The sequence below is a fragment of the Lampris incognitus genome, chromosome 6, assembly GCF_029633865.1.
Source record: "Lampris incognitus isolate fLamInc1 chromosome 6, fLamInc1.hap2, whole genome shotgun sequence".
NCBI lineage: Eukaryota > Metazoa > Chordata > Actinopteri > Lampriformes > Lampridae > Lampris > Lampris incognitus.
In genome coordinates, this window is record NC_079216.1 from 35,689,432 (window position 1) to 35,714,106 (window position 24,675).

Genomic DNA, 24,675 nt, shown 5'->3' on the forward strand with positions numbered 1-24,675 from the left:
TTTGAAAACAACTGAGACGCAGTGTTTGGAAAATACACATCTCAACTGTTCTGAACAGTTGAGAAACTGATTCAACTTTCTGTGATTTCCTTACCTGGCTTATTGAGCATGCATAAAGATATTTTGACTCATTTCAGCGAGGACTGCCTTAAACTTGTATGAGCATGAGCGAATGGCGTGCAAGATTGCAGACTACAGGAACCACCAGAGATTCGGCCTCAGGTGCAGACAGAGCGGGACTACACAGAAGAGTCTGCAAATTAAATCTTTGGTCAAGGGTCACCGAGCAACAATATCCTCCAGAAGGCACAGAGCCAGCTGTTAAACGAACAGGTGAGACAAACTAATTTTACCATAGACACTTTGAAAGCCAAAGAGTAGAGCCAACAGAGACTCACGTCGGGACTGGATGAGACCACTTTCCAACGTGATCACAGACTGATCGCAGCCATGAAATTGGCGATCCGTAACATCATCATCATGGACCCAAAAGTAGAGCAACTGCGGAAGAAAGTTTCAGCCTGCCTCAGCAATGCAAAGCTGCCATCATCCAACATCACCAGAAATGAGAGGAATGCACTCACGGCTCTCAGTAAGGACAATATCATCATCATCCTTCTGGCGGTCAAAGGTAGATGCATTGTTGTATTAAACCAGACAGACAATCACGAGAAAGTTATGACGTTACTTAGCGACATAAATACTTATGTGCCCCTGAAACGAGATCCAGGCAGTGGTTACAAGAAAAAGGTGACAGATTTTCTGTAGCTGTTAGAACAGGACAATGCTATTGACAGAATTTTGTATCATAGATTATACCCAGGGGAAGCTACACCTAGTCTGTATGGTTTACCTACAATATATAAACAGGATTTGCCATTACGGCCTATTGTGTGCATGATTAACTCAGTGACTTATAACATCTCTAAGTTTCTGGCATCTTAACCCCTTGGTAGGCAGTAATTAACATCACATTCAGAACACTATGGAGTTTAAGGATAAGGTGAGGGTCATCATTATGGAGGGGGATGACTCAAAGGTCTCTTATGAAGTTACGACTCTCTTTACGTGCGTTCCTGTTGATGAAGCAGTGGAGCTAGTCCATATGAAATTACAAAACGACCCCACCCTTAGCAGTAGCACCACGCTTAACACTGACCAAGTGTGTCTGCTCCTGAAGCCGTGTCTTCAGTCCACGTACTTCACATAAAGGGAAGTACGTGGACTGAAGGCAGAAGCATGGGTGGGTTATGGGTTCCCTAGTTTCAACAATTACTGTTTTCTTGTAACTACTGCCTGGATCTAATTTCAGGGGCTCATAAGTATTTATGTCACTAAGTAATGTCATAACTTTCTCATGATAGTCTGTCTGGTTTAATACACAGTGCATCTACCTTTGTCCGCCAGAAGAATGATGAAGTTATTGTCCTTACTGAGTCCTGAGTGCATTCCTCTCGTCTCTGCTGATGTTGGACGGTGGCAGCTTTGCATTGCTGAGGCAGGCTGAAACTTCTGCCCGCAGTTGCCCCACTTCCGGGTCCGTGATATTGTTGTTATGGATCGCCGATTTCATGGCTGTGATCAGTTCCACTAACGGGATTTGCCTCAGCGTGACAGCAAAATTCAGCCCCTTAGTAAGAATGCCTTTCTCCACCTCGGTGAGTTGTCTGTCAGACAGATTCTTCACCCACTTGTCCACATCGTCAGCGTGTGTCTAGCGTCCGTCTCTTTGTCTGTCCTTGAGGGTGCTGTCCGTTGTCTGCCAATGTCTCTGGTGTGAAGCAAGTAGGTTGAACGTCTTTTGCTGTCTGGCTTTCAACTTTCCATGTTGTGCTACACAAGCCTTCTCTATGAACTCAATCACACGTTGGAAAGTGGTCTCATCAAGATACGACCTGAGTCTCTGTTGGATCTGCTCCTCTTTGGCTTTCAAAGTGTCTATGATAAAATCAGTTTGTCTCACCTGTTTGTTCAACAGCTGGCTCTGTGCCCTCTGGAGGATCTTGTTAGCTTGGTGACCCTTGACCGAAGATTTAATTTGCAGGCTCTTTAGGTTTAATCAGGAATCAGGAACAATTTATTGTCATTTCTTTCATGTACTTGCATACACAAAAGAAACGAAATTTCATTTCACCCAGCCCACAGCAGGGCAACACAAAAGTTAAAAACACACATCCAAAACTTCCAAAAACGACACCACCAAAAACATACAAAAACAGAGAGAACACAGCAAAAAAACAGCAACACACAAACAGTTAACAACACAGTCCAATCAGTGCAACATAGTTCAAAAAAATCACTGCCCAGAGAGCGAACGCCAGCCAGGATGACTGTCAGTTAACCTGCCAAGCTGTCGAGGGTGCACTGCCCGCCCTCGGTGCTTCCTCTTCGGTGCAGCTCCAGGCAGGGCCGTGGTCCCTGGGCCCACCAGACACAGCAGACCAGGCTCCCTCAGCCGATCCAACGCCAGCTCTCCCAACCAGACACCTTTGACACACCTCCCCGCACTCCACACGATGACACTAAAACACAGTCAATGCTAGGCGAGGCCGCCGCCAGACCGTCCTCGGTGTTATCGAAATTGCCAGTCTGCATGGGCTAGCAGTTAGCTTAGCCTGCCCTGCTTCCGCGTCCCGTCAGACCGCCCATGGTGCTTCCTTTTCGGACGCAGCTCCAGGCAAGGCTGTGGTCCTTGGGCCCACCGGACGCGGCAGACCAAGCTTTCCCAGCTGATCCAACGCTAGCTCTCCCAGCCATTAAACGGAAAAAAATAAAAGAATCTAAGATCAAAATAAAAACTTCACAAACGGCACAAACTTAGTAGACATGGACAAAGACACTGCATAGTCGGTACTGGGTGAAACCGCTGCAAACGTGAGTTCGCGCTGCCATCTTCCCACACTGGAAATTCTGCTCTGTCTGCACCTGAGGCTGAATCTCAAGTGGTTCCTGTAGTTTAAGTCAAGTTTAAGGCAATCCTCGCCGAAATGAGCCAAAACGTCTTTATGCATGCTCAATAATCCAGGTAAGGAAATCACAGAAAGTTGAATCAGTTTCTTAACTGTTCAGAACAGTTGAGATGTGTATTTTCCAAACACCGCACCTCCCTTGCTTTCAAATCCCAAAACACGCTGTGCCAGAAATTGGTCCACCCCAAGGATTGGGTCCCCCGGCACAAACAGAGCAATATAGTGTACGCTGTTAAGTGCCGGGAGGATTCCCATGACTTGTACAGTGGCAAAACTAAACAGACCCTGGCCAAGCGGATGGCACAACACGAGAGCTAACACGTCAGGCCAGGACTCCACAGTCTACACCCATCTACAGGCCAGTGGCCACTCTTTCAAGGATGAGGATGTGCACATCCTCGATAGGGAGGAACGCTGATTTGAACAGGGAGTCAAAGAGGCCATCTGTATGAAGAGGGAATGACCATCCCTGAACTGAGGGGGCAGGGCTAAGAATACATCTGTCGCCATCTTACAATACTGTGATTGCAACCATTCCCCAATCCTCTGTGAATAGTACACATGGCCACTGTAACTCTAGTTAATAGTCACATCAATTTGCATATGAAACTGATCGTTGTTTTTGGTCGTATACCACTGTATTGTTTATAAGGGTGGGGATACCTGAAGAGGTCACTTAGATGAGTGATGAAACATTTCTCTCAATAAACGGTGTGTCCAGATGAACCGATTCAACTTTCTGTGATAATGACTACATATATATATATATATATATATATATATATATATATATATATATAGCCAACTTGGCAGCTGATGAGTGCGTGACACACGAAACAGGCTTGTACTGCTATGAATTAAAGTTTTTTTTCCTACATCTATCTTTATATATATAAAATAAGTGCTGGGAAAAGAACAAAGAGCTAACAGAAAAGTGTAAAAGGGGAATTAATTTCAAGAGCATGCAGGCTTGAGGCACATGCACAAACACACACTTGCCTTGAGATGGTGGGCGGTGGTGTAAAGCTTTCCGCACCCCTCATGCTCACAGCGGAAGGACTTCTCTCCCACATGAGAGACCCTTCCTGACCTGCTATCCTGACCCTGTACCACAATCTAATGAAAAACATACAGTGGTTAGATCCTTACTAGATATCGTCTTTAGAGGGATAGCAAGTCAAAATTATAAAAGATGCTTTACCCGCATGTGGACACCGTTGTCTGGCTCGGCTCTGCCAAAGGACCCCAAGGCATTCTCTACATTCTCGACCTAATGCAGAAGGAAAAAAGACACCCCCTATATCATGTTTCAGAATTAACACCATAAATTTACTTTGTCAGACAGCAAAAAAAAATTTTTTTTTTAAAAATAAAAAAATTACCTCGCAGTGCTAGTGGTGATAAAGGGAAACCAAATCTTATTTTTCTGTATAGCAATATGTAGCAGAAGTTGCGAGAAAACTGACAAACAACTTCTCTTTGACAAACACGTTGGTATTGCTACACCCTGACCTCTTAAAAGTGAGCACATCAGCTTAATACAAACAACAGGCTATCACGAACTATGTCCATAAGTCCAATAAGTGTCCACTACACATGTCCCGTCAGAATTCACCATAACAGTAAGAGTTAACATGGCGGGGGCCAGATGGCCTGACAAAAATGGCTCTGCCAAACAGGAGTGGGGGCCAGGGCTCCCACTGGAGGGGTCTAAGGGACCCTGCAGCAGTGTGGGGGTAGGGTGGGGGGTGGAGGAGCCTTGGGGGCCTTGTTGGGGGGGGGGGGGTCAGGGTAGGAGGATGCCCCCGCCGCGGGGGTTAGGGCAATCCAAGTCCAGTTGAGCCAGTTTGAGGCAATCCACGGAAATGCACTCTGGCTTCCCACCAATGTCCACGACAAAGTGCTTGTTCTCGGTCTCCAGGATGCAGAATGGGCCATCGCAGGGAGGCTGCAGGGATCCACAGTGGGTGTCGTGGGGAATGAAAACATAAACTGCCGACTGCAGACTTGTGGGGATGTGAGACTGTGGGAGGCCGTGTTGCGAAGTGGGGACCGGTATGAAAACTCTGGCGTTATCCAGAAGCATGGTCTGTTGGTGGGCTGCAGACTAGGGAGCCATGGTGTTGGGGGTGAAATCTCCTGGTACCTGCAGTGGCTGGCCGTAAACCAGTTCAGTGGACGAGGACTGGAGTTCCTCCTTAGGAGCAGTGCTGGGGCCCAGCATGACCCATGGGAGCCTGTCAACCCAGCTGCTGTCCTTGAGGCTGGCCCGAAGAGCATCCTTCATACAGCCATGAAACTGCTTGCACAAGTCATTGGCCTGCAGGTTGTACGTGTTGGTGCAGTAGCGCTTCATCCCTAGACTCTCTGCGACTGTGTTCCAGAGCTCAGACGTAAACTGTGCGCCCCAGTCAGAGGAGAGGTCAGATGGAGCGCCGAACCGGGCAACCCAGGTCCCGATGAATGCCTGGGCTGCTCTTCGTGGATGTCGTCGACGACAATGGATGGCTTCCGGCCATCCAGTGGTCCTGTCCACCATTGTGAGGTGGTAGTAAAACCGTGATAGGGGGCAGGGGGCCCACCAGATCCACGTTTACATGGTCAAACCTCCTTTCGGGCACCAGGAATTGCACTAGGTGTGGCGATGCACTTTAGAGGGCTGGCACTCCACGCAGGTGTCAGCCCAGTCTCTCGTCTTTTTTGAGCCTGTGCCAGATGAACTTGGCCACCACCAGTCTTTTAGATGGCTTTTTGCCTGGGTGGAAGAGGCCGGGGGGTGGGTTATGACTCGGTGTAAAGACAAAAGCAACAGGCAGCGGCGACTGTTGTGTCTCCTGGCAGTAGTGAAAATGCTTGGGCAGGAAAAAGCACGGCTGCAGTGCTGTTGACCAGCCAGGAAAAATGTATCAGTCTCCTCGGCCAGAGCACAGCAGTCAGTGATGGCAGTGTTGGCCAAAGCAGCCAATACCTGGGAAGGCAGCTGTCGCAGAAACAGTTGGACAAAGAGGAGGTCAGGCTTGTGCTCTCCCAGGAGATCCAGCATCCTATCCATGAGTTCAGACGGTTTAATGTCACCGAGGCCTTATAGAGAGAAGAGCTGGCTGGCCCACTCAGCATCAGAAAGTTCAAACGTTGTCAACAGGTGAGCCTTGAGTGTCTCGTATTTATCCTGCTGTGGAGGATTTTTGAGGAGGCTCACCACTCTGGTTGCTGTTGAACTCCTGAGGGCCAACACTACATAATAGTATTTTGTGGTATCCGTTGTGAATCCAACAATGTGAACTGTCCTTCTGTCTGGGGGAACCAAACCAAGGCTGACGACTCCCAGAACTCTGGCAGCTTGAGAAAAACTGCAGTAGTCATCATGTTCATGAAGAGCTGTCTCTGGAAACGTCCAGCAGACAAACATTGGGGTCACCAGTGTGGAAGTTGTGAGAAAACATAAGAAGAACAACTTCTCTCTTTGACTACAGCAACGTGTGTGTCGTTTATTATACAGATGCATCTCAAAAATTAGAATATTGTGGAAAAGTTCATTATTTTCCGTAATTTAATTCAAAAGCAAAACGTTCATATATTCTAGATTCATTACACATAAAGTGAAATATGTCAAGCCTTTTTTGTTTTAATCTTGATGATTATGACTTACAGCTCATGAAAATCAAAAATCCAGTGTCTCAAAATATTAGAATATTACATAAGACCAATCAAAAAAAGGATTTATAATACAGAAATGTCAACCTTCTGAAAAATATGTTAATTTATGCACTCAATACTTGGTCAGGGCTCCTTTTGCACCAATTACTGTATCAATGCGTCGTGGCATCGAGGCAATTAGCCTGTGGCACTGCTAAGGTTTTACAGAAGCCCAGGTTGCTTAATAGCGGCCTTCAGCTCGTCTGCATTGTTGGGTCTGGTGTCTCTCATCTTCCTCGACAATACCCCATAGATTCTCAGTTGGGTTTAGGTAAGGCGAGTTGGCTGGTCAATCAAGCGCAGTAATGCCATGGTAGTTTTGACACTGTGGGCAGGTGTCAAGTCCTGCTGGAAAATTAAATCAACATCTCCATAAAGCTCGTCAGCAGACGGAAGCATGAAGTGCTCTAAAATCTGGTAGATGGCTACATTGACTCTGGGCTTGATGAAACACAGTGGACCAACACCAGCAGATGACATGGCACCCCAAATCATCACTGACTGTGGAAACTTCACACTGGACTTAAAGCAACTTGGATTCTGTGCCTCTCCACTCTTCCTCCAGACTCTGGGACCTCGATTTCCAAATGAAATGCAACATTTACTTTCATCTGAAAAGAGGACTTTGGACCACTGACCAACGGTCCAGTTCTTTTTCTCCTGACACTTCTGACGTTATCTCTGGTTCAGGAGTGGCTTGACACTAGGAATGCGACACTTGTAGCCCAGTTCCTGGGCACGTCTGTGCATGGTGGCTCTTGATGCACTGACTCCAGCCTCAGTCCACTCCTTGTGAAGCTCCCCAAGTTCTTGAATTGGCCTTGCTTGACAATCCTCTCAAGGCTGCAGTCATCCCTGTTGCTTGTGCACCTTTTCCCACCACACTTTCCCCTTCCAGTCAACTTTTCATGGATATGCTTTGATACAGCACTCTGCAAACAGCCAGCCCTTTCAGCAATGATCTTCTGTGGCTTATGGGGTATTGTCAAGAGGAAGATGGGAGACACCAGACCCAACGAGGCAGATGACCTGAAGGCCGCTATCAAAGCAACCTAGGCTTCCGTAACACCTCAGCAGTGCCACAGGCTGATTGCCTCCATGCCACGCCGCCATGACGCAGTAAATCGTGGAAAAGGAGCCCTGACCAAGTATTGAGTGCATAAATTAACATACTTTTCAGAAGGTCGACATTTCTGTTTTATAAATCCTTTTTTTGATTGGTCTTATGTAATATTCTAATATCTTGAGATACTGGATTTTTGATTTTCATGAGCTGTAAGCCGTAATCATCAAGATTAAAACAAAAAAGGCTTGACATATTTCACTTTATGTGTAATGAATCTAGAATATATCAAAGTTTCAATTTTTGAATTAAATTACGGAAAATAATGAACTTTTCCACAGTATTGTAATTTTTTGAGATGCACCTGTATTTACAAACCCCTGCCTCCACAAACATGGCGCTGCGTTACCATGGCAACACCCTGAGCTCTTAAAGTGAGGGTGTCAACTTCATAAAAACAACAGGCTATGGTGAATTATGTCCATAAGTCCATTAAGTGTCCACTACAATGTATAATTTAATGCCTTGAAGTACTGTACCTTTGTAGTGTACTGCTCCAGCACACTGATGGTCTCTGGGTCAATGGTGGCGGCTTCAGCCTGCAGGTCTGCAATAGTGCCATCAGCCTGGATGGCCAAGATAGTGTTGGATGGAGGCATGTGCACTGTGTGCTGGATGTAGGCTGTACTGCCATCCTCCAGCTGAACCTCCTGCAAGCCACTCTGGTCATATGTTTCTGGAGCGCATCAAGGTGAGGATGTAAAGCGCAAAAGAGAACAGTTCGACTGGGTTCAGTTGCAATATGTCAGCTGAGGTGGTTGGTTGATTTCTGTTACCTGAGTAAGTTTTATGCCCCATTCACTCAAACAGCTATGAGAAACAATTTTTGCAAATATAGATTTCCCAAAACAAACAAGCGGCAAACTTCATTACAAGCCGTGCTTATTTATTACTATGAATTTTCTGAGGGATTCAGATGTCTGATTTAGATTAGTCAAAAAGAAGTTATATAAATGGTGAGTTGTAGGTAAATAAGAATAGCACAGAACATACTGGTAGTTTCAAAAGCTTTGGAGACCAAGCGCTGGAGGTTTAACAGCTTGTACCTTTTGGTGCATGGATGTAGGCCGTTGTCCCATCCTCCAACTGAACAGTTTGTCCATCTTCAAGCTGTAAGCTGCCAGATCCTACTGTAGGCAGTGCAGTCATTACAAAACATGACTTCCAACAACACTGTGCCATTAAACACAACTTTTCCAATTCTACTGCTATTATCCAGCATGTACTCAAATATTATTTCACACCAGCTATAATTACAGGATTAATAACACAGGGCAATATTCTCAATATTCCCTAGATGTATTGTTAATACAGCTTTTCAGAAGGACATTTTTTGAATGAATATTTAATAGCGTCTTTTATGCATGCTCAACAATCCAGGTAAGGAAATCAAAGATTGAATCAGTTCATCTGGATACATTTATTGAGACACGTTTCGCCACTCATCTAAGTGACCTCATCAGTCTAAACTGACTGCAGGTATCCCCACCCTTATAAATAATACAGTTGCGTAACGACCGAAGCCGACGACCAGTTTCATATGCAAATATGGGCATGACCATAACTAGAGTTTTAATGGCCATGTGTACTATTCACAGAGGATTTGGGAATGTTTGCAATCACAGTATTGTAAGATGGGGACAGATGTACTCTCAGACCCCACCCCCCCACCCCCCTTCGGTTCAGAGATGGTCGATCTCTTTTAATATAGATGGCCTCTTTGACTCCCCGTTCAAACCAGCGTTCCTCCCTATCAAGGATGTGCACATCCTCACCCTTGAAAGAGTGGCCACTGGCCTGTAGATGGGTATAGACTGCGGAGTCCTGGCCTGATGTGTTAGCTCTCCTGTGTTGTGCCATTCTCTTGGCCAGTGTCTGTTTCGTTTTCCCAATGTAGAAGTCACGGCAATCCTCTTGGCACTTTACAGCATACACTATATTGCTCTGTTTGTGCCGGGTACACCCTGAGATTTAATTTTAACCCGGTGTCGTCCACAAATCTGAGCCAATGGCTAGGTGGTGTCCCTGGATAGGACATCAGTCCTCTTTTACACTTCCCTCATATACAAGTTGGCCACTACAGGTGAGACTGGGTAACCCGTAGCACACCCATGCCTCTGCCTATAGTACTGCCCCTGTATGTGAAGTACGCTGAACTTTGCTGCGGCAGAAGTTGGTCCACCCCAAGGATCGGGTCCACTGGCACAAACAGAGCAATATAGTGTATGCTGTGTTCGGATGAACTGATTCAACCTTCTTCGAATGTTTAATAGTACTTTCTTTTAATACTGTAGAGTTGATATACTACCTCTTCTTCACATGGACTTCACTGGTATTAGTAAATATTTCCACCACACACATAGAATTACTTTTGCACCTGCTTTAGGCATGGAAACGTGTTGAACATAGGCAGCAGAGCCATCCTCCAGTTGGATAACCTGGCCATCCATTATCTGTCCATCTGAAAAGGAAGCTTTGGGATCATGCTGGATGTAGGCAGTGGAGCCATCAGCTAGGGTGACTGCCTGCAGGCTCACTGTGTCCATGTTTTCCATTGGATCACCATCTAGGAAAACAGAAATATCAACAGACACACTTTACTATCGTAACATATATGTCTCATCTCATCATCAGCCATTTCTCCGGGGTCAGGTCGCAGTGGCAGCAAGCTAAGTAGGGCACTCCAGACGTCCCTCTACCCAGCAATGCCCTCCAGCTCCTCCTGGGGGATCCCAAGGCATTCCCAGGCCAGATTGGACATGTAGTCCCTCCAGCAAGTTCTGGGTCTACCCCAGGGTCTCCTCCCAGATAGACATGCACGGAAAACCGCCAGAGGAAGGCGCCCAGGAGGCATCTTAATCAGATGCCCGACCACCTCAACTGGCTCCTCTCGATGCGAAGGAGCAGCAGCTCTACTCCAGGCTCCCTCCGGATGTCCGAGCTCCTCACTCTATCTCTAAGGTTGACCCCAGACACCCTACAGAGAAAACTAATTTCAGCCGCTTGTATCCACAATCTCACCCTTTCGGTCACTACCCGAAGCTCATGACCATAGGTGAGGGTTGGAACAAAGACGGACTGCTAAACTGAGAGCGTTGCCTCCGGCTCAGCTCCCTCTCCACCGCAATGGTCTGGTACAACATCTGCATTACTGCTGATGCTGCACCAATCTGCCTGTCAATCTCCAGCTCCATTCTACCCTCACTTGTGAACAAGACTTCAAGATACTTGAACTCCTTCACTTGAGGCAACAACTCATCACCAACCGGGAAGGAGCAATCCACCATTTTCTGGTAGAGAACCATGGCCTCAAACTTGGGAGGTGCTGACTCTCATCCTGACCATTTCAAACTCAGCTGCAAACCACCCCAGTGCATGCTGGAGGTCACGTTCTGATAAAGCCAACAAGACCACATCATCTGCGAAAAGCAGAAATGCAATTCTGAGGTTCCCAAAATGAACATACTCCTCACCTTGGCTGCACCTTGAGATCCTGTCCATGAATATCACAAATAGAATCAGAGACAAGGGACAACCTTGGGGGAGTCTAATACCCACTGAAAACATGTTTGACTTTGTGCCAAGAATGCGGACACAGCTCTCACTTTGGTTTAACAAGGACCAGATGGCTTGTAGCAACTGCCCCGGTACCCCATACTCCCGCAATTCCCCCCAACAGAGTGCCCTGGCGTACACGGTCGTAAGCCTTCTCCAAGGCCACAAAACACATGTAGACTGGCTGGTCAAACGTCCATGCCTCCCTCAGCACTTCCGCAAGGGTAAAGAGTTGGTCCATTGTTCAACAGCCAGGACAGAATCCACATTGTTCCTCTTGGATCTGAGGTTCGACAATTGGTCGGAGCCTCCTTTCCAGCACCCTACAGTAAGTAGACTTTCCCAGGGCAGCTGAGCAATGTGATGCGCCGATAATTGGAGCACACCCTCCAGTCCCCTTTTTTAAATATGGGAATATTCAACATATATATGGCCCTTTTTAAATGTAAAACAATCAGTGCATTCTCTGCCTATCCATGCTAAATATGGACAGTTCATTTTGAGAACATTTCCGCTGAGGGAAAACCAAATTAGGTAGGTAGTGTCTTCTTTGTGCTTACTTGGCAGCAAAGTGGCAAGAAAACCCACACTGCTGCTAGAAGAAACAAAATAATACAACTCAGTCCAAATTTCCTCCTTGAAAACCAGAAGGTCCTAATGTTGACAATTGTTGGCGTCAATGGTTTATTCAGTTCACACATGACTAACTCAAACGCTGATTCTCACACCAGAGCCATAATCAGGGACCATAAAAGGGTTTAAATTATGGCTGCAGTACAGTAAGCGATTAATACCATGTGCATTATCCCCTAGCATGTAGAAGCTACATGTCGTCATGGAGGAAACAGGCATTGATGTATAAACCTATGGAGAGCTTACCCGCCACTGTCACAGCCTCCGCCAAGCACAGGGTGACCTGCTGCCCGTCCGCATCCTGAAACTCTGCCATTCCCTGGGAGTCCCGGTTGATCTGGGCCAAGAGCATGCTTTAGCTGTTGGAAGTCGCGCGCGCGCGCGCACACACACACACACACACAGTTGAGCCACTTGTTCGAGGCCACAAAAACAAACAAAATAAGCTATTATAAACAGTGGAGATACAATCTAAAGTTTGAAAGCGATACACACCTGTCCCCATGACGAGATGTACAATGCGGCTCTTTCATTTACGAAATAAAAACAAGGGTTGCGGCACTTGCAGTTTTGCTTGACGAGATTAAAAATGTGTATTCTTAACTGCTTTTATGGTAAATCTGAGACATGTTCACCTGTTTGGAACTGAAATAGGCACTGCCCCGATCCGTCCCCCCTTGGTTAGTGGGATAAATCGTTTTTGGCGCTTGTTCGTTTGAACGCTGGCTAACGTTTAACGCTACCTAGTCGGCTACAACCTAGCCCAACTTCGACTCGTAGCAAATCAGACTACACAGGTTATTTCGTATGCTGTTGTACAGCAAACATTGCGGAGAAGTTCCCGGTGACCGCCGTGTAAGTGTCAAATACAGGCCAGGCAGTGTGATGACCCGACAGATTGACAAGAGAAAAGGATCTATTTAGCAGCGAAAAGACATCCTGTGCTGAAAGGTGTGAGCTATCGTGCTAGTGGCAGCTAACCATGCTAATCACGATGCGTGGAGTTTGCAACGGTTATCGCCGCCCTGCGGAGGAAGACCGGTTGTTTTAATCAAGAAAATGTCACTTTCAACTTTCCACTTAGAGAGTAAAGTGTCCGACAGCCACATAGTTGGCGAGTTTGGTAAAGCTTCCAGCAGCGTACACAACTGTGTATGTAAGTAACAAGAACAGGGAATCCATTGGCTAATTAATGATAACATACGCATTATGGCTCTTCGGATGTTAGTTTTATTTGATCTTTAATATAATCCCCATTCGTCCTCTGAATTCCCGCAGAAGAATGTCATTCCCTCCCCCGGAGATGGCTGTAGGAATAATGCACACTGGGTAAAAACCAATTTATATACTAACCTCCGAAATTTTCCAACAATTCCTCCTGTTCGACCACCATGCACCACTGCAGGAAACGTTCGGCAATGCCCCAACACGGGAACATGTATAGATGTAACTTGCATGGCCAAGATGTCGAGCCTACTTGGAATAATTGCCTCTGATAGGTTTACTTGGATGGAAACGTGTTAAATCTGCACGCCGACTGGCCAATAGCTAGGTCGGTCTTTTCGATAAGTATTAGTGTTTCTTATTCAGCTTTAGGGGCCCCTGGCGGACGCCATTCCGCGTTGGTTTTCATATTGTCTCGCAGTTTCCACGGCTAATGTGCCGTACTGGCGTAGAAAACCGGAGCACAGTCATTTAAACATACAAACGACAAAATAGAAATCTTCCGGTACTACCACCGTTATCTCAATGAATGCGAGTGGAGCCATATTAACTTTGTTCTTCTTTCACGTAAACAAGACCGTGTCGGAAATGTTCGGCATCCATGTTGAAAACAAGGTTGTGTGGGAAAAATAGGGGTATGTGGGCAATGCAGTGCCTGGGAAGATGCAACTGCCTGCTGATACCCAAGGCTGAGCGTTTTCGGTTTTTACCGAGTTTCACATATCTAACAGACAGAGCATCACAGACTTCACGGGGAAAGGGCCAGCGACCCCATAATGTCCCAAAACAGGAACAAGGCAGAATGAATCAATACCTTTTAAGTGGAAATCATATATTAGAAGGGGTAGGGAAAAATAACTTCCTCCTACTCCTTTTCGAACATGCAACAAATAATCTGACGCATACGGAGATTTGTTCGCTGAGTTTGATGTTTGGATTTGTTGATCACCAAATTATTGGCAATGGCTTATCTGAATGTAATATCCTGCTTATTTACATGTTCGAAATAAATCATTCATTCATATAATGGGTGCATTAAAGTCCAGACAAACATTAGTTTGGATCTTTCTGAAACTGACATGGAAACAAATGCCGTCGAATGCGACAAACCATATATAACCCGCTGATGTGTGCAGCCTGCAAAATAAAATAAAAAATTGAGTCAGAAAACATTAGCACAGTAAGTTAGCATGTTGAATTGGTCTAGTAAGCGAATGTCCCAAGTTTTATTAAAAATGATGAGAACTTAAAGACAAGGGTCAACGCAGTTTGCAACGATATACTACCGCAAAATTAGTACTTGATTACATTAACTGATTATTCACACTATTGCTTTGCAGTTCTTTATTTATTTATTTTTCTTCCGCCCATTTTTGACACTTTGTAGCCCCTTCATACTTTTAGCTACTGAAACCATTCAACTATCAAAATGTTCAACTCATTAAGGACATTAGTGCTCCCCTTTCAGATTTTTCATACCTTTTGAACTTTTTGAAATATTCAACTTTTTTCAGCCATTTTTTGAATGGGAGTCAATGGGGGACTTTTACAACCTTTCCACCTCTTTTACCCCTTCATACTTTTAGCCACTGAAACCATTCAGGTATCAGAATGTTCATCTCTTTAAGCCCATTAAGGCTCACATTTCGGTTTTTTTAAATCTTTTATACTTTTAGACATATTAAGCTTTTTCTACTTTTTCAAAACAATGGAAGTCTATGGGGAAAGGTTGAAACCCTCATCACCTTTGAACTGTATCTCCTCCTTCACTTTCTGAGCTAGAAACCCCATTTAAAGCTTAAACAGTTCAGGACATTCAGTTCTTTCAGAATCCTATTCAGATTTTAAAAATATTTTATAGTTTTTGAACAATTCAGCTCTAAAATTTAGCAATTCTGCCATACACTTTGCTTGTTAGAATGTTCAGTCCTATTGTAACATCACATATCAATTTGTAGGTAGGCTACAGTCACAATTTTTCTAGCGTAATGAGGCCATCCTTCCCTCTGTCCGGGATGATTTCCAGAACTTGTCAATTTACAATATTCATCTACAGTTCTATTTTGGAAATTCATTTCCCTATGATTATACTTTTTTAATTTCACAAAATTCAACTTTTTACCTCGTACAAAGTGATGTAATATGTTGTTTTGTTTTGTAAATTTGCAGTGAAAATAGTAGGCTATTTAACATGAGATATATGTGGGACCATGTTTGAAGGGGACATTGATGTCATGTGACAAATAAAGACCATTTCTTCTGATGTACTGTAGCTCTTTTTTCTTCTTTTAGAAGAACAATGTTCAGGTCAGGTTTTGCAGTTCAATGACCTGGTCACATATTTCAGACTATAAACCTTTTCCATACATAAAGCATTGCTGCAAATGCTTGCAAATTTTGTTACAGCCTTGTTGTGTGGGTTTTTAATGGGACTGGGAGCACTTTGAAATCTTTGCACCACTTCCACTTTTTCATACTTTAAACTACAGAAACCATTCAACAATCAAACTATTTATGTATTTAGCACATTATGGCAAATTTTTCAGTTTTTTATACCTTTAAAGCTTTTAAAATATTCAGCCATTTCACATTTCAGTGTCCAGGTATTTCAGGTAGGCTAGTGACTTTCAGACTTTTCCTATTTATCCATTTTCAGCAATGCTTTCGCGATTTCTTTCAGCAGCTCAGCATTCACACGCTTTTTCTGTGGAAAAGCATTTTTCTAGTTGATTATTGCCATCCATAACATGACATTCTGCATTACTGCTGACGTAGTTAATTTGGAAAGCATTTAAAATGTTCCGTTTGAATCTACTACGACGACGACTACTACTACTACTACTACTACTACTACTACTACTACTACTTTCGACTGCTCCCGTCAGGAGTCGCCGCAGCGGATCATCCGTTTCCAACAGGTTCTGTTTCAATACATCAATCAAATTACGATAGAATGTGTATAACGTTGATCAGTCAACCGAAATAAATTGACCTAGTTTAAACAGTAGGCCTATACCACGTGTTTTACCATCGGCTAATTGATACGGAAATAAAAGCATTACAACTTTAGAAAAAAATAATCCCATGATGTATGGGACTGACACGATATATGCTCCACTCCAGCACGATTTCACCCATTGCAGACCAACAAATCAATCACGGTAGTTTATCTAAAGCAGAAGAAACCATTTTATGTTTCAAGTCTGATAACTGCGAAGATGTATAAGTACAAGGAGAGCAGGGTGCTGTGATTTGTGTGTGAGCTCCCTAAAAATGTCAAGTCAGCAACTAGGGCTGGGCAATAATTCAGTATTAGTGTATCGTGACATACAATTTTATTGTCTAAATTAATAATGACACGAATTTAAAAGTTCTCACAAAACGAGCCGTCTCTATCTACCTGATTCCGCAATGACTTCCTGGAATTATTCATAAAAGTAGGGATGTGGTTACCGCCATGCACTAACAATGCACAACACCCATGTAGCCTCGTTTGGATCACCATGAAAAGATGGTGAGTAAACACTGGCATTCTGAATACAATAATATTCTTAACGAATTACAGTCAACACATCAGTACAGTAGTGCATGGTGTACAGTTTGATCATATATCTGGCAAAGAGCCAGAGATTCTCACAGATTTTTGAATAATAGTCATCGTAGTCTACAACTTTGCATGGTTTATTTTGAGATAAAATACTGTTTGGTGGAATTTAATCTGTTAGATGTCCACTTTATGTGATTTCATTTCAGTTTTCCTAGAAAGTCTAAGGGACTTTAGTGTAGACCATTTACGTTTTGGGAGAAGGATGCTGAAGATGGAGCTGCCAGGCAAGAGGAAAAGAGGAAGACTAAAGAGGAGGTTTATGGATGTGGTGATGCAAGGGCGTAGCAGAGAGTTTTATATTGGAGGGTAAAACCCTGTAGTAAGGGGGTCCGGGGGCATGCACCCCAGGGGGAAAAATGGTTTTAAACTGCCATTTTACAGCAGTTTCAGCAAAGAAAAACATGTTTCATGGCCATATGATAAGGCCTCTTCCAGAGGATTGTATTGATAATAAAGAGTATAGAACAGTGCAAGAAAGCAATGTGCAAAAAAATATGCATTTAACCTGTCTGTAATCTACTACTAATTTCGGTTGCTCCCGTTAGGGGGTTGCCACAGTGGATCATCCATTTCCATTACTTCCTGTCTTCTGCATCTTCCTCTTGTAAACTTTCCCTTTAACTCTTGCTGGTACCCTTCTGTCGCAAATCACTCCTGACACTCTTCTCCACCCACTCCACCCTGTCTGCACTCTCTTCTTCACCTCTTTACTGCACTCCCGTTACTTTGGACAGTTGACCCCAAGTATTTAAACTCATATGCCTTCGTCACCTCCGCTCCTTGCATCCTCACCATTCCGCCGTCCTCCCTCTCAATCACGCATAGGTATTCTGTGTTGCGCCTACTGACTTTCATTCCTCTCGTCTCCAGTGCATACCTCCACATTACATTACATTACATTACATTACATTACATTACAGTCATTTAGCCGACGCGTTTATCCAAATGTATTGACTTTAGTCAGGTAAGTATTTGAATGGTTAAACTTCATAAAAATAACTTGAATCCACCATTGTATTAACGTAGTGACTTGCTAACGTGCTCGAATAGACTATCGCGATGACGCAATCACTTGCGGGAATGTTGTAGGATCACCAGAATGCATTATTACATTGATACTACATGAAACGTTTCAGTGCTAACCAAACATTAACTTGGCTTTCATTTCAAAACAGGATATGTATGAAAAGACCGTGAACATGCATATTACTACAATACAACATTTACCATTAACTGAGTTCTGAAAAATTATAGGAATATTTGTCTAGGGAGAAAACGGTTCCGCCATTATACACATGCAGCGCTCTGCCCACATTAGGGTAGTTTGATTAACTTCAAAAATACGCTTAATACATGCATAAAACTTATGTGACTAACACATTTCCTGTTAACAGGTTCACAATTCACATTCAATACATTTGGTATGTTTGTGCACACCACTAACCTGTAATACGGGAGAAATAAGTTGACAGAGAAACGTAACGTTACTCTCGATAGAATGGCGAACCCTAGCGACCGTCAAGCAACAACCATTCACTCCGATACGCCCATTTCACGCCGCGGCCATCTTGGGTTAAAAAAACCAAGTGGTGGGAATTTAGCCACGCCCCCTTCTTACTCAATCGGGAATCAATGCAGCCGGGGCAGGCAGCAGCAAACATGGTTTGGACTACCAACCTCGAGCACCTACCGTCATTTACCACAATATGAAAACTAAGCTGGATCTTTTCTTTTTCCAGTACTTTCTGCCTCTCCTGTGCCAGTGAGGAGAGACACACACACAGGGCTGTATTCAAAGAAGCTGTTTAATCACAATAAAATAAAAAATAAGATACATTTCATTTTTATACTGTACATTCAATATTTATACATTAGATTGTCCCATCTTCAATATTTTAATTCTTTGTCCTTTAACTTTAACAACACTGTTGGTTCATTTTAAACTAAAATATGTTCGGTCAACTGTCATTCTGTTGTAGCAATAAACTGGAACTGGCTACCAACTCAAATCATCAATTGTTTACTAAACTAAGATAGTGATAGCTCATCTCAAGGTGTGGGCTAAAAATGGGACTGTACTGAAATGAAGTTAAATATGTTTCAATCTATCTAAGGTTTGTGTGCACTATTTTCTTGTCGGCTGAATTTAACAAAGGTTTAAAACAGTGGTCCCTGAAAATTTGTTAAGAGAGCACACACAGTCCACAGTTGGTTGACTGTTCAAATTAGTGAAAGGGGTATGACTCCATCAAAAATGTGGTACTCCTTTATGCGTCTTATTGACCGTTCGACGTGTATTCTCAAGCCAGCAATACTCTGTGTGTCTGTGAGCTCATCACAGCTAAACTGTCCACTTGGGCCTAAAAATGCAGGGATGACAAGTTTTACATCTATTTCATCGAGCAGGTCTTTGATAAGGAAGCCCTTATCGGCCATGACCTCATCACCTGACTCTAAGAGGTCCAGAACACCTGACCTCTTAGTTACCTCCTTATCAGAAATACATCCTGTGTATAGGTTACTTACCAGGCTAACTGACCCTGAGGGAGTGATCCCAATTAGGGATTTCAGTGTAGTGTTACTTTTATAATGGGAGTATGTCATGGTGTTCAAAACCTTCAAACTAGCTGTCTCGATGCAGATTTCTGTGCAGTCTAGTATCACTCTTGTGTTTGGGTAGAATTCCCTGAATACTGGTGGCATTAGCTTGTCTACTGCTGCTCTACTAGGTCATATTGGGAGGGTCCCTAACATAAAGAGCAAATAGTTGGCCCGCGTCGTACAGTTCCTGCTGACTGTGGCCGGCGACACATTGAATCGTACAGATAAATCCAGAGCAAAAAAGCCCTGCCTCACACGGCACAAGAACAGGAAAAACTGATCAATCAGCGATAAATGCTCTGCATGTAAGCCAGACACAGAAATGTGTTCTAGGTTATGGCTGTTCATTTGCATTTGAGTCCATCGCACCATGGACTCAGCAGTAGGCTGTAAAGCTAGGAAGAGAGCTTTGAGGGTGTGGTAATCCTTAAAACCAGTGTAAAACCTGATCAGATTGGGCGCACACTGGAAGCGTTCTAGACCAAAACGCTCACTTTTCAGCTTTTTATTTTCGTCCTCCAGGAAAGCGATGCGTTTCTTTACTGCGTCAAGCTGGTCTTCCACAGAAAGGGGCTTCACATCGTAGTCATGATCAGGTAGAGTCGCCCAAACCTCACTGGACGCATGAGGATATGTCATACATGTGGGAAGCAATATAAATCCACACATTTTCCTGTTATCAAGATGATGTGTCAGAACAGAGTTATCCACTATTGAAAAAAAAAATATATATACATATTATATAATGCAGTAATGTACATGTTTGAAAAATTGTATTGTACTGACAGTAACAACTCACCTATCTCCCTCATGTTCCTCTTCATCTTCTTCCGCTATTAAGTCACCAATGCGACTACAAACAGGAGCAAACATTTTTCAACGTCAAACTTCTGTCTCCCTTCTAATGTTTTAGTCACAGTGAAACTGGTCACCCCAATATTATTTAACTGGCTGTACATGGTGCAACCTCTGCAGCTCAATGCATACAGTAACGTTAAATGTACATGCAACTTCTGCAGCTCAATGCATACAGTAGGCCTACATGTACATAATGTCTGTTGTAATACTAGCAGGAGGAGTAAACATTTAGCCATATGGCATCTTAATGTGGAATTTAGTTGTAAACACGAGTGCACAACTGTAAACGTTACTCACTCATCTATTGACTCGGGTGTCACCTCCCCAGCAGGTTGACCACCACGAACAGGAACCCTAAAAATACAAGCTATTAATGGCAGGTATTATGTTTCATTTCATCAACATCCTAAAATCATTTTCATGACAACATCCAGCTAACGTTATTATAGCTCTGCATGACCTACCGTGATGTCTGTCTGCTAGTAAAGTTAGTACACCTAGCTACCTCCTCGGCGTAGGTTGCTTTGACCATGGGAAAATGGTCGGTAGAGTTCCCGGTTTCAGTTTTGTCAGCCCAAGAAACATCTTGCGAAAACAGTCCTCGGTGAAGTGCTTTGAGCACACCCTGGTGTTGTCTGTGATCTATAATGACAAATGATATCTGACGTTACTGTCAGCAACATGTTAACTGTTATGGGTGTAGTTAGACCAGAAAGCTAGCTAACAACGTTGCTAGGTGAAGGTATTGGTAGTTACCTGAAAATGTGGCCCTGTATCCCTCTTAATTTTCACCACCCATGCCTTATGGGTGTGCAGGCGTTTGGGGAAGCGGTGAAACGTCAAGGATTTATCTCTTCCCTTCTTTGATAGGAGTTGCAGAATGGTACACACGGCAGTACGACATGTTGCTTCCAGCAGCGTTTTCAATTAAGTAAGAAGGGGGCGTGGCTAAGTTCCCACCGCTTGGTTTTTTTTAAATCCAAGATGGCCGCGGCGTGAAATGGGCGTATGCTGCATATGTTCCAAAGTCAGGGCCCCCTACTGGCTGGGAGGAACAGTGAATCAATACTAACCAACTTATTATTATTCTCCCATTAGTAAAACACATACAAAATGTGACCACATATTGTGTGCGTCACACTGACAGGCCCTGACCTGATGAACGAGTGCCCTATCACTTCAGAAAAGAAGATGTAGCTGTGATCTGCAACATCGAGAAGATGTTCCACCAATTATCTGTCTCTCCTGAATTATGGAACTACCTAAGGTTCCTCTGGTGGGAGACAGGAGATTGGGAAGGAGAACCACAAGAGTATCAGATGGCTGTCCACCTTTTCGGCGCTGCTTCGTCCCCCGGATGTGCCAACTTTGGGCTGAAGTACCTAGCTCGACAACACAAAGAGAACTATCCAACAGCATCAGCCTTTATTGAGAAGAACTTCTACGTGGATGATGGTCTAACCAGCGTCCTCTCAATAGAAGAGGTCAAGAAGCTGATCGTTGAGGCACAAGAGTTCTGCAAAAGAGGAGGTCTACGCCTTCACGAATTCAACTCGAATGAAAGGGAAGTCCTGTACTCCGTGGACCCATCAGAAAGAGCAGTAACAACCGAACCACTCAGTCTTGGCTTGAATGCTACACCAGCAGAACGTGCACTCAGTATCCAGTGGTCACTAGAACATGGCACCTTCAGCTTCAATGTCGACTTACCGGATAGGCCCTCAACACGCTGTGGTATCTTGTCAGTCATCACTTCCTTGTACGATCCACTGGGGTTTGTCGTTCCATTCACACTAAGCGGAAAGTGCCTCCTTCAGGAGCTGTGCCGTAGAGGTATCGGATGGGATGATCCACTTCCTGAGGACTTAAACCCACGATGCTGAAAAATTAGCTTGAAATGCAGATTGACGAAGAGTTCTTCTGGACAGACTCTCATGTTGTCCTGGCGTATATCAACAATGAAGCACGAAGATTTCATATCTTTGTTGCAAATCGTGTGCAACTGATAAGAGCAAATACAGATCCCAACCAGTGGTACCACATCGACACAGCAGAAAACCCCGCCGACCATGCCTCCAGAGGTCTCCCTGCATCAGGCATCTCTGCAACAAACTGGCTATCAGGATCTAAGTTCCTGTGGGAGCAAGTCTCACCTCTCAAATGTGCAGCTTGTTGGGGATCCTGAAGTCAAGGCTATTCAAGTGTTTGCAACCAAACATGAACCTTCCGAGCCAAACATCCTCAGCCGTCTGAGTCGGTTTTCTTCCTGGACAAGACTCATTAAGGTGGTTGCGAGGATCAAAGGCTGAAGTCTGAGCAAGAATATCGCAGTGAACTTGTGACTGTTGAAGAACGTGAGAGAGCTGCTGAGGGGGTAATAAAGCTTGTGCAACAAGAAGCCTTCTCTCAAGAGATGAAGACACTTCAAAGAGAGGACAGTCTTCCAAGCTCAAGTCCTCTATTTCGCCTCGATCCTTTTTTGGACAGAGGTATTCTTCGTGACGGTGGAAGACTGAAGCAGTCATCTCTCAGTCTTGAATTTAAACACCCTATCATTCTCCCTAAAGAAAGACACATAAGGACTCGTACAGGGGGAAGCCATTACCCGGAAGTCAAGTTTACAAAGACACCCTTCTTAGAAACCAGTGGCATCTAAGACGCGTCGTGGAAACCACGGAAGAGAGTGATGTTTTAGTACGCCGTGGAAAACAAGATCAACCATCTAAATCTAAACCTTCGATCATAGAAAGGCCCATTCAGAAATTGGTTCTTCCCCTAGAGAGTGAGTGATTAGCGGAGTGACACCTCAACCATCAAATCAAATCAAATCAAATCAAATCAAACCAAATCAATTTTATTTGCATAGCCCAATATCACAAATTACAAATTTGCCTCAGTGGGCTTAACAGCAACACAACATCCCGACTTAGACCCTCTCATCGGATAATGAAAAACTCCCTAAAAAACCCCTTTAACAGGGAGAAAAAATAGGAAGAAACCTCAGGGAGAGCAACAGAGGAGGGATCTCTCTCCCAAGACGGACAGCGTGCAATGGATGTTGTGTTCACGCAATTTACACAATACAACATTGAAAGAGGATAACAGAATTATAATGGACATTAAATGTATGAAGAACATGATGCACAGGATGCCAAGCAGTGTCCACGTGCCAACGGAGCAGTCCAGGACCCAAGCCACGCGACCAGTATCATCATGTAATAAGAAAAACTTAGGTGAGGAGTGGAAGGGCAGGCAGCATCCAAACGGCGGCCACCATCACCACGGAGACCTGGGAGGAGAACCGACTGCACATGCATGCAAGAGACTCACATGACACCATTCAAACACAGAAAAAGAGAAAGGAGCACCGGACATGCTTATTCTTGTAACCTATTTTTTCTGGGCTTGCCCGTTAGTGATTTTAAGTGCCTGTTATAAGCTGTCGCCACGGCATATGGATTGAGCTCTTATTCTGAAGGCTGAAGAGAGAGCGGAAGTGCTGTACGTAGTGTGGTGGCAGTGGCGTTTACCGTTGGGGAAGAATCCAAATAAAGTGGTCCTCGTGTGAAAGTGGAGCCTCCGTGTTTGTTATTTTATAGTTTCATACCGTATAGGCGACATCTATAAACCCTCGGTTACATTGGTGGCAGCGGTGGGATGCTTGTGCCAACGTCCCGCAAAAGAAAGACGTTTAAATTACCGAAAAGAAAGGTTCGGAGAGTCGGTTAGCTTCTCAGTTAGCCTCAGCTAGCAACGGCGGAGCTTCGTCGTGTCGGAAACCCGGCGCGGTGTGTGCACGAAGACTTCACTCATCTTGCTGCTGTCTTCTGAGATAATTGAGGTGCAACATGTGGAAATACGAGGATCCGCTGGACTATAATGACAGAGAGCGACGTGGAGAAAAGCCGCTCGCCAGCAACGTGAGGATTGAACTCCCGCCGCCATTTCCCGGGGAGGAAAAACAAAGTCTCCCGTGCTGGGCCAGACAATACGAAGTGGCGGTGAAGGCGCTGGTTGGAGGCACTGGCGGTGACTTTGACTATGAACTGGTGAGGATTTTACCAACGCGCCTGACAAAGGCTGCTTTTCTGCTATGGGATAGCTTGCCAGCTGCCATTCAGGCGGATTACGCTAAGGTAAAGGAGAAATTGCTGGAGGCTTTCGGACAAAGACATTTTCTTGACTGTTTCAGAGCAAACCTCTCTGACCGCCTCCGTGCTCCCGGGGAGAGTCTGGAAGTATATGCAGCAGAAATAAGCAAGCTAGTTCGAGAGGCATTCCCAGGCTATGGTGATATAGCTCAGAAAGAGGAGAAATTTCTCAGATTTCTGGCTGGACTTGACCCGGCGCTGAGAGCTAAATGTCACGAGCAGGGAGCTACTGATTTGGATGAGGCCCTGACCATCGCC

At 44.4% G+C, this 24,675-nt stretch overlaps 1 protein-coding gene across 3 annotated transcripts in view; it reads right to left on the reverse strand.

Moving 5' to 3' along the window:
* Positions 1-13,393, reverse strand: part of znf143b (zinc finger protein 143b) — a 39,309-nt gene extending 25,916 nt beyond the window's left edge. The window contains exons 1-7 of one of the 3 annotated variants that reach the window (XM_056281366.1): positions 13,330-13,393; positions 12,223-12,335; positions 10,166-10,354; positions 8,835-8,915; positions 8,268-8,464; positions 4,171-4,239; positions 3,969-4,085 (exon numbers count right to left, since the gene is read on the reverse strand). In XM_056281366.1, the coding sequence (XP_056137341.1) occupies positions 3,969-4,085; positions 4,171-4,239; positions 8,268-8,464; positions 8,835-8,915; positions 10,166-10,354; positions 12,223-12,328 (759 nt within the window). In that variant the 5' untranslated portion in view covers positions 12,329-12,335; positions 13,330-13,393. Of the gene's footprint in view, positions 1-3,968; positions 4,086-4,170; positions 4,240-8,267; positions 8,465-8,834; positions 8,919-10,165; positions 10,355-12,222; positions 12,336-12,471; positions 13,271-13,329 lie in introns of those variants that run through there. The other 2 variants (XM_056281364.1, XM_056281365.1) reach the window with 2 other exon arrangements.
* Between the last annotated feature and the right edge of the window lie 11,282 nt (positions 13,394-24,675).